Raw genomic sequence first — 10,513 nt, forward strand, 5'->3', positions numbered from 1 at the left:
AGGCTTTCACCAGATGGCCACAGAGGGACGCAGCCCCTCAGAGGACGACATAAATGGATGCATTCGTTCAGCTGTTTAATATGGTGACTGACGAACAATCAGCCTGATGAGGGTTTAGTGATTTAGTTTCTTCTTCCTGTTTGAGTGTTTTGCTGTAAAGCCTGAATTTGTTCCTTATTAAAGTCTCTATGCAGCACACGCCAAGTTCAATAGAGACCAAGGACGCTCAATGAAAACATGACATTGAGCGCTGTACTTCACAAACATAAAGGATGCTGAGAGATTCTTCCTGCTGCTTCAGACAAACTTTCTGGAGAGTTATTTTGGTTCCACCCAGTGGTCACCTTGAGTACAACCACTGCACATTATTTCCCAGGCTTATTGCTTTGAGATGGAGCTGTAAGGTTGTATGAACTATGGGATGTCCTCCTTAACTTGATTAGAGCACACTTTACTGCCTCCCAAATCAAGCTGGCAGCCCGTTAATGTAATTGAGCCAAATGACGAAGGGCTGACTCAACAAATGAGGAATTGCTACCAATTAAACAAATGGACTTAACTGACTGGACATTGACGAAAATGTTGCGCTGTAACAAGACCCGGAGCTGGAGGCCAATAACATTAATCTTTTATGTTCTTAAAGATGTGAGAAGCATATATCTCTCTCTCTAATACCATTAATTAATCCTTAGCACAGGATCAATAACAGAAACACAGACATGTGTAAAAGGTCACTTGTCTTTGGTTTAATTGGTATTACAGTACAAATAGTAAAACGAGGCACTGTGGTCAATCAGTGAAATGTGAAGGCCATGGAGGAAGAAAGGGTAAGATATGGAAGTCATCAACGGAAAAAAAGCTCAATATATGGTCTGCAGAATAAAGACAGAGCTGGATGTTGTTCTGATGTTTCTTTTACTCGCCTCCACACAGCTCCAGCAGGATTTTGCGGTAGTCACCAGACGTGTCTCCCTGCACAGTGAGAGAAAGATCTGTGAGACTTCAAAGGAGCAGTGAAGGGAATAACTGCGATCAGTTTCATGAAACCAAACTGATAACAAACGCTCATCTGATACTCAGATTCCAAGACCTTTGAAAAACCAGACAATACTATGACTTAAGGTAATCAAATTAAATGAAAGTGATAATTGAAGTGTCATCACAGTTCAAAGCTACATTAAAGCATTACATAAAGCTAGAATCCCAATCATTACTATATCACAGCTGATATATTGCAAAGCTTTTGCTGACCGCAGCATTTCCCGCCCCTCGTTTTTAGTGCCTCACCTTGATGAAGGAGTAGAGAGTCTTGCCATACATCTTCAGGAACTGCGCCTTAATGTCCACCATGTCAATCTCCACCCTGGCAACCATTATTCTGATGAGGACACTATCTGTAGTGCCCAGCCCCTGACAAGAGAGAGATCCTGTATTTACCACACATCACATGATAACATCCGTCTGCTTTTCTTGGTCAATGTAACTACTGTAATTATGTGTATCAATAAATAATGAAAAAATTATATATACATACACAACAATTATTGATTACTACACATTACAGAATAGTAGCTCTATTAAGCATGAAATATTTACCTTCATTGATTTGTATAATCGCTCTGCAAAGAACGCTGGCTTGTTCCTTATGCATTTCACTGTAAAGCAAAAAAACAAAAAGCACATGAGGTGCAGTGCTTTCACAGCACGAATACAATAACTTCAGTGGTATAAGTGAGTATAAGCTCAGTGTGGACACCAATGAGACGCTTTTCAATAAAGGGAATACACCAGCAATAACTGCAGACGAAAAATGACCACATAGATGAAACAACACCTCTCTGAAGCTTCACAACATTAGTATTTATTGCAATCCAATTACTGTATTGTATTGCATTAGATTGAACAGGTGTTCCTATTATTTGGACAACCATGCAAGCGCTTCAACGGCCATGTGTACCAAAACATGAAAACATTTGCCTCCTGTGGCTGAAAGTTCCTCATTTTTAAACCTTTGGTGACATCTTTGGTGGCAGACCAGTGTCACCGCAGTGTGTTTCTGCATTAAACGTCCCATAGACCACTTGGTAAACCAGCAGCAGGTACAATACTGTGCAGTATTTCCTTTATTTTCTATAAAGTTTGAGTTGTGAATTCTGCGCTCATTTGAAATGTAATAACAGAAATATATATGTATGCAAATGTATAAATGTCGCAACAGAGACAGACCTATGGCCAGAAAGACGTCCTCCAGACAGCCAGACATCTCCCTCTTAATGCTGTCCTCAATGTCTCTTCCAGAAATCTTCTGATACTCCTCGAACACTGAAGGAGAAGAAAACAATATGAGTAATGGGGAGGTAGTATGTGCCACTAATTCAAGAACAAATCTGTCACATATTCATTTTTCATGATCAAACTCATGACACTACACACTACATGAGTGAAGAAGAGGAAAAGTGTTTACTGTAAACTGCAAGAAAGGGTCAGTAGAATCCCCAGATTTTACTATATGAATTCTGTAAGAGTACCTCGCAGCAGATGGTTTCGGTTCCTCACACAAAGCACCGTGAGGAATTTAACCTCGTCCGTGCCCCAGCGAGCCTCACCAGCCTCATAGATTTCCTGTAATCACAAACATTTAAGAACTGGGAGTCATAATTTAACACACTCACACACACACTCACACACACACCTAAAGAACCTGAACTCTTGCCTTGGCATCTAGAACGGCCTGGGCCTCGTCCACTTTGTCGCTTTCATCCCGTCCAGCCTGTAAGAAGAGGAAGACATGGCAGCTTATGAGAAAGTGGATGTAGGATTGCACAACATTGGAGACAGAAAAAAAAGACAAAATATTGTGTTTTTATGATGCAGAAGTGACTATTTCTTCCTCTTCTCTGAACAGCAGCTGAAAAAACGTTTTCACCTCAAGTTCCTACTGACATTTTACAATCCATTTTTTAAATAATCTATAATAATGTGCCAATAAAACATTCACTTTGGCCCTAGCTTGGGGTTACGGGCTAATGTCTGCTCACCGTGAGTAAAGAGACCAAAACCCTCTGAAACATTCCAGACGTGTCTCCACACACAGCATCTTCCAAGTCTTTTTCATATTCTGCCATGAAAGACATAAAAAAGAATTTTAAATATAAAGCATGTAATCTAATATCTGTTCATTTTTGGCCACTATGGGGCAGAAAATCAGTACAAACTGACAGATACTCAGCCACCACGTTTTAATGGCTATGCTGTTAGCAAACAGTTACCTACTACCTACCACCTGACGGATATACTGTACGACCAATATTCACTCTCCTTTTAGTTTGGTTTGGTTCTCACAAACGAAAGCAAGCAAATATTTACAATTTAGTACAGTTTCATTAATATTCACCGTGTTGTGATCTAAATTCAAAAACCATGTACATGTAAGTGATACCATAAAGCACAACACCATAACAATCTACTTATATGCATTGGAAGACAAAGCTATTTAAAACATGTCACTGCAACCACAGAAGAACAAATAAGCAAACAATAAACTGCCACATAGAGAGCAGCAATGGCTTTTATGAATAATTTATGCCTTCCACTGTTTTCTAATAATGGAGATCATTGCATCTCCAAACAAAGAACAGACGCTTAGTCACTGATACACAATATCGGATATCATACACAACCCATGGGCACCAACAGACACCGAGACATATCATGAGCTGATGTCAGAAATCCTATTCATAGACGTGGCACACTTACCTTTCTTGTAGAAAGCGTTGATGGTTTTTATTTCAGCGTTTGACCTTGAAGCGAGAATATCGATGAGACAAGCCTCCTCTGTTCCAGCCCCCTGTGGTGAATGGATATGGACAAAAACAAAATATGAAGACACGAGGAGGGTGTGATGCTTTTCAATGAATACAAGAGATGAGTTCATGAACTAGTTTGGCAATATTCTATATTTTGTTATTATCAACTAATCCCATAAAAAGACCAAAATCAACAATGTGTTAATCCGTCTCTCAATTATTTCCGATTTCCCTAATCTGTCTGTGGCTCTCAGCTCGGAGCCCATTCGTTCCTACATGTACTGAAGACATGTCATGTCACAATTAAAAACTGTCATTAAAAAAAAGGGAAAATCATTTCCTAAAACAGCTGGGCACTGTAGCAAACGTTACTCAAATGGGAGCAAATTGAGGGACTATTTTCACCGCAGATAAATACACAGTTGATGCACTAATAGTAGTATAGAGTATTTACGGCAGCAGAAAAGTGTATGTGGGATTAACTCAGAATAAACTACAGTGTCCAGGAGGTTCATTGTAATGAAGGAACATGTCACACAATGCAATGAGGTGTCTGATTGATGTGTTTTTGGACAACAATGGAGATCCATGGCACAGAGGAGTGAGATAAATCAGGCTTTGGACGATACACAGACAACACTTGTTAGAGGATGAATTCGTTTTTGGTCTTTTCATGGGACTTGTTGACAACAAGAAAACTACATAGACTATCACACAGAACAAGTAGATGAGAAACTCTGACCTTCATTGCAGTTCTCAGCTCGTAGGCATCATACACAGGTGCCAGCATCAGCAGACCTAGAACGACACTGCTGAAGTTCCCACTCAGCTCTGAGTTCAGATCATCAGCCAGGTCCTGCAGGAGGACGGGAACAGATGGATTAACATCCCACCAGTCATTCCCAGTGCTTCAATAAATGTCACCAAGAAGGAGAAGCTGCAATGAAAGCTGATTATCTTCGACACTGAAATGAGTAAATACTGGCTTAATGTTGGAGTTTTGTGCTGCCAGCATGGACATGAGATATGACTTCACACATTCCAGCAGCAGGACTTGTGTCTCCGCTAGAGGGTGTGGTTTCTGGACGCTGCTTTGGGAACAGAGGAGCTGTTCCACACAACTCGTCTGTGTGACCACATGTGGGCGTCGCCATGTGCAACATGACTCACTCTTTCTGCCTGCGAGGATTCGTCTCACAGTCTTTGCTTTTTCTGCAGCTCCTCCAGTCGAACTTTCAGATAACTTTATCGACATCTTGCCGTGCACCACCGCACAGTGGGCTGGTTATTATCTCATTATGTCAATACCATAAACATCCCCTACTTCCCTTTTCGTAAATATATTGATCCACATAATGAAGAAATAAAGAAACAGTCAGTGGGAGGTATACTTCTGTGGGTTCAACGTACCTTTTTTTTTATAGAGGGGCACATTCCCCTTTCCTACAGATTACAAGGCCCTCTCTGTCCTGGTCTTTATTTATGGGTGGTATTCATTTCTGCTTTACAGTTAATGGTTAACTTGCACATTATCAGCACTATGTTAGCACAGCAAAACCCCACCTTAAGTGAAAAAATGATGAGCGAGTATACCAAGGAATAGGAGATGACACATCCACTGTTGCTGCCCATAGTCTCCATCAACGCTGCTCTTCACATTCTTCTGGTGCTTATGGTATTTATATATATATGTATATATATATATATTTTTTTTTTCCCCATTTTCATTCACAAATAGACTGTTTGCTGCCTTTGAGTACAGCTCTGTCAAAATTCTCACCTTCCCCACTGATTGTTTGTAGGCCTCTTTGATGCGCTGCCTCTGAGCAATAGTACGGTGTGACAGGACCTCGATGACAGTTGCCTCATTAGTGCCTGCAAGAAATAATACAATATAGAATATTATAACAACACTGATTTTAAAAGCCTAAAAGTGTAAGGAACATATATTCCGGTTATTGGAGCTCAATTTAAGAGCACGAGTCCAGCCCTAATGTGTAGGACATGGAATCAGGCACCAGCGCTGCAACCCTGGAGATGATCCTAACACACAGCTGTTTGTTGGCATAGCCATAGCAGCCATCTGTTTGCAATAGAGCTCAAACTAGAGTCAGGAGGAGACGATTATGCTAGCAAACGCTAACAGCATCAACATTCCACGCTGAAAATGTGCTGACGGAGAAAAAGCCCTCCTGAATGTCTGTTAAGATGTACCTCTTTGAGGGGTACATACCTGCCAACATGGTTTCAGAACAGTGCAACCCATAATGAGATTAGTTCACTACTACTTCCTGCATGATCAGCAGAGTCAAGATAAATTTTCCCTCCAGATCAGGAGTGGAGAGGAAGCGCTACAACACATTGTGTAGAGGTGAGGCAAAGTACGAGGACGCACTGAGCAGAATGGACAAGGAGAAGAAAAAAAGCTGCCATGACAACACAAGCACTGAGCAACACTGAATTTAGTTTTCAAACTTTCCTGGAGAGGAAGAGAGAGACAGAGGAAAATTGTAATTAAATTTTTCCCCCATGGAGGCCGAGTCTTAATGACACGGTGAAACATATCTTTAATGATGGTTTCTGGATGACAGTGGCTGGATCACTCACCAGCTCCCTTCATGGCCTCTCTAAGCCTCTGGACATCTGCCTCTGCGTCAAAACCAGCCGCCTCAGTCACTGTTCCACGGTTTCCAATCTGGTCATAAATGACAAAATGATTTATCTATTGAACAGAAATAAAACAAGCAGACACAAAGCTAGCGCAAAGTCCCCCTCCACTTGCTTATTGTTACTTCACTTGGATGTTTGGCCTTCACTGTGCAGAATGAGAGTTTGACACAACAAGGGGAAGGGGAAAAGTTTCTCTGTGCTGAGTTCCAGGCGTGCACATATGAGCACGATTTTGTGACATTGCAACTAGTTTGGAGGCTAAACATGCATCAACAAAAGCTTGATGTAGAAATTAGAAATGTCCAGCACAGGAGACACTGAGAATGGACTTTTCAGTGAAGTAGGAGACATCTTGTGTCCAGCAATTAAAACTTTTGAAATGCACAATATTTGCATTTCCATAGCTTCTGGATTTTTATAAATGAGTAGGAGAGAGAAGATGTGCTTTTAAGAATTATTAAGTAGTTTACTGAACTGGAGGGAACCTCAGTAAGCTAAGTAACATCTATAATGCATAAGTATAATGAAAGTATGCTACACAGCACCATTACTCATCTATTCATGTGTCATAAAGGTCATTTTGTGTCATTTCAAATGCAGGACAAAGTTTAAGAGCTGTGAAATCTCTTTTTGAGACACTCATTGTCATCTGTTAGGAGAATCATTTCCACAAATTAGGGTTTAGTTGATTTCAAAATCACATTGACCAAAATTATTTTTTAACACTATCAGTATGTCTCAGCTTTCTGCTGACAACAATATTTATTAAAATTTCATATCACCATTTGTTTGCATGCGAGCTCAGATCAATCATTAAAGATGATTGTAAAAGATGAAAAGTCATAATATTTAATAGTTGCCCAGCCCTTTTCAAAACCCAAGCACAACAAAACAGCAGAGTCTCTACTGGAGATGCAAATAAATGTAAATGTTGCTGATTATATGACTGTTGCCCCCTCACTGTGCACAGGTGGAGCAGCTGTGGGGCCGACTTACCGCTGCCATTGTAGGAAGAGTGCGGATTTCCAAACTTGAGGTGTGCAGAAAGCTGCAAAAGAGCAGATAAATAATGCTAGTTTGTCATTTGCACAATGACCTGTTTATAACACAAAAAGAATAAATTAGCTACAGGTTTAGGGGGAAGTGAACTGTCTCAGTTTTGAATGTCACAGTCTTTAACCTCTGATCAATATTGTATGCAGCTCATCATCTCGGAGAGGGTTTCCGTCACACCCATTTGGTCAGGGCCTCTCTTGTGTCCCATGTCTGTGCTGGCGCCCCAGGAGCTAATCTCATTAAGCTACTGTTTGTTGGGACACACCTGTAATTACTCCACTGAGAGCAAGGGTGGTGGGGTTTTCCTACCTTCTCTTATTGAGAAGACCGATTTAGTTTACAAGACATAGTGCTGCAGAAAGTGTGTGTTCGTAGCCCAGATGTTTGCAAACTGACAATACTTTCCTCCCTTTACACTCAAGCACAATGAAAGTTTGTGTTACTAATCAGACAAGGGATTTGACGGTGGAGACATTAACTGATCAAACATAGTGACCTGAAATTGGTGTGAAAGTCAAAAGCCACATCGGAGCGGTTTGTGATGTAAATACAGGCCAGGTGGCTCCTACACACACACACTTCACACCATGTGTACTAACCACAGACAGTAAATAAAGACAAAGTGGATCCTGTTGGTAAAGCACAAATGGTGTAAATACAATGAAATCCTCTTCTGAACAAACACAATAACAGCTTGTTATTTGTCAGGTAAAAGGCTCCAGATATTAACCATAGCAGTACCAACGCAGTGTATTCAAACACACGTTTGTGTAAATGTGTGTATTGTATATTTCAGGGCTCATTCAACGTAATTTGCACAAACCTGTCAAACTCTCCAGGATAAGTATCCTGGATGCAATTGTTTACTCCACTTCAACACTCAGATGCTTTATTTTGTCTATTCAGGTATTTTTCTTCAAAGCAGGTGATTGGATCACAAACCTACAACGTCATCAGGGAGGTCATGGGAAATTGAGCAATAGTTGGAAAGGGAATTCTCTGTACGTTAAAAGCAAAGAATGAAAAAACTTTAAACTATAATTATCTTTCCAAAGTTGTTATTGCAACTCAAATGCATTCCCCAAAGCCGTACAAACACACACTTTAATGTTCATATTAGCTTAGCTTACTTTAGTTAACAAAATACAAAAAAAGTCGTATCGAAAGTGATTCAGGAAGCAGCGCACTCAGTTTGTTAACAGTTAACTTGGTATGAACTTGGTGGGCACACCCTGCAGACAGAGGACCAACCGCCTCAGTCTGAGCTCTGTCAAGTCAAATACCGCAAAAACACCAGAAACCCCGACTGACGGGCCTCTGGACGTCTCCTTACCTGTACTGAAGACAATTCACTCCGCTTGAAGAGGGTGAAGCGCCGAATTACTAGGAAACTGACCTTTATAACTGTACAGCTGCTCTGACGTCCCACCCACCGGGATGCAAATTTTTTAACAGGAGCCTCCCTTCGCGTGCACGTTAGAGCGCGCACGCGAGCCGATGCTGCTTTCACGGAATGTCGGCTAAACGGGAAGAACTGGAAAACTTCTCACTAACTTAAGTCACATTTACTCATTTACTCAAGTACCGTACTTAAGTACAAATTTGAGGTACTTTATTTTGAAATTTGAGGAGCTTTAGTTACTTTTGTATATACAAGTAGAGCTGAAACAATTGGTCGATTGACAGAAAATCAATTGGAAGATATTTTGATAATAATTTAAGTCATACAAATTTCATGGTTCCAGCTTCACAAATGTGAGGATGCTTTTCCTTTTAATTATTTTCATTTGTTTTTTGCATTAAGTACTTTTACTTTTAATACTTTAAGTACATTTTCCTGATTATACTTTACTTTCATCTTTTACTTTAATAACATTTTCAATGCAGAAGTTCAGAGTATTTTTACACTGTGGTATTAGTACTTTTACATAAGTAAAGGATCTGAATACTTACTCCGCCACAAGTAGTCACATCATACAGGTAGATCTAACAATTTTGTTATCGTGTTAAACATTTGTAGAGAATAAGTGAAACCAGCAGTGGTGAAAGAAGTATTCATAACTTTAACTTAAGTAAAAGTACCAATACTACATTGTAGAAATACTCTTTACTGTTACAAGTAAAAGTTCTGCATTCTAAATTCTAATAGATTAAAAGTACAGAAGTATTAGCATCAATACAAATACAGCACATTATTTGGATCTCAAATGTAGTGGAGTAGAAGTATAAAGTACCATAAAGTCGCTTTTCCCCACGGCCCATATTCGGGCTCAGCGATATGACTTGAACGCGGCATATGACGACATACGCGAGGGGGAGGGGAGGCTGCAGCTACGCTCTGAACTACAATACCCACAATTCCGTCCGCGCGTCAACAGCAACAGCTAGGATGTTGCGATATCGCTGGCAGCCAAAGATTGCTGTGGTTGCAGAGATTAGGCTGCTGGGTTGAAGCCTCTGCCTAATGTTTTGGTAGATATCAAATTCTGTGGTTTCTCATTTGCAGCTACTGTTGCAACAGACGGAGGCTGTAGTTTCCTGTCGACTCTGCCCTTGTTTCTGTTGATGGAAGGCTGAATCGCGCTAATGCGTTAGCTTACTAAAATTCATAGTTTTATCGTACATGGAAGCAATTAAATAGCTAGACGGGCAGCTATGTGCCATCAAACGGATGCTTCACTTGACTGAGGATGGAAATATTTTTTCGGGCAGCGCTATCACACAAGTTACACGTCGGATACATCGCACTCGAAGACATTATCTTCAGAGGATAACCTGGATAACCTTACACGAAATGTCATAGCGCGTAAGTAGCTAGCACTTAGCTAGCTTGGTAATGGCTGGACGAGATGGAGAAGGACCTAGTGTTATCATCAGCAGCAGCCGACCATGAACAGCTGGATGGATAGCTAAAGAGATACTTTCTCCGGAGATGCTTTAGCCTCCTGGGTGGTGTAATTCACTTACATAACAGCTAGTCG

At 40.6% G+C, this 10,513-nt stretch overlaps 1 protein-coding gene across 1 annotated transcript; it reads right to left on the reverse strand.

Annotated features, from left to right (window-relative positions):
* Positions 1-724: 724 nt before the first annotated feature.
* anxa4 (annexin A4) lies at positions 725-8,960 on the reverse strand. Its single transcript, XM_070924182.1, has 13 exons — positions 8,866-8,960; positions 7,473-7,524; positions 6,414-6,501; positions 5,587-5,681; positions 4,549-4,662; positions 3,757-3,847; positions 3,039-3,118; positions 2,714-2,770; positions 2,529-2,622; positions 2,227-2,322; positions 1,597-1,655; positions 1,288-1,410; positions 725-972 (listed from the first exon to the last, which is right to left on the reverse strand). The coding sequence occupies exons 2-13, from the start codon at positions 7,479-7,481 to the stop codon at positions 916-918; spliced, it is 963 nt and encodes a 320-aa protein (XP_070780283.1). The 5' UTR covers positions 7,482-7,524; positions 8,866-8,960; the 3' UTR covers positions 725-915.
* Between the last annotated feature and the right edge of the window lie 1,553 nt (positions 8,961-10,513).

This window comes from Enoplosus armatus, chromosome 18, assembly GCF_043641665.1.
Source record: "Enoplosus armatus isolate fEnoArm2 chromosome 18, fEnoArm2.hap1, whole genome shotgun sequence".
NCBI lineage: Eukaryota > Metazoa > Chordata > Actinopteri > Centrarchiformes > Enoplosidae > Enoplosus > Enoplosus armatus.

What these genes read in the sequence shown, in the direction of transcription:
- anxa4 (XM_070924182.1), bottom strand. An exon ending in AGAGGCCATGAAGGGAGCTG is followed by an intron (nt 5,682 to 6,413) that starts GTGAGTGATCCA and finishes TATTTCTTGCAG; the next exon opens with GCACTAATGAGGCAACTGTC. An exon ending in ACAAACAATCAGTGGGGAAG is followed by an intron (nt 4,663 to 5,586) that starts GTGAGAATTTTG and finishes GTCCTCCTGCAG; the next exon opens with GACCTGGCTGATGATCTGAA.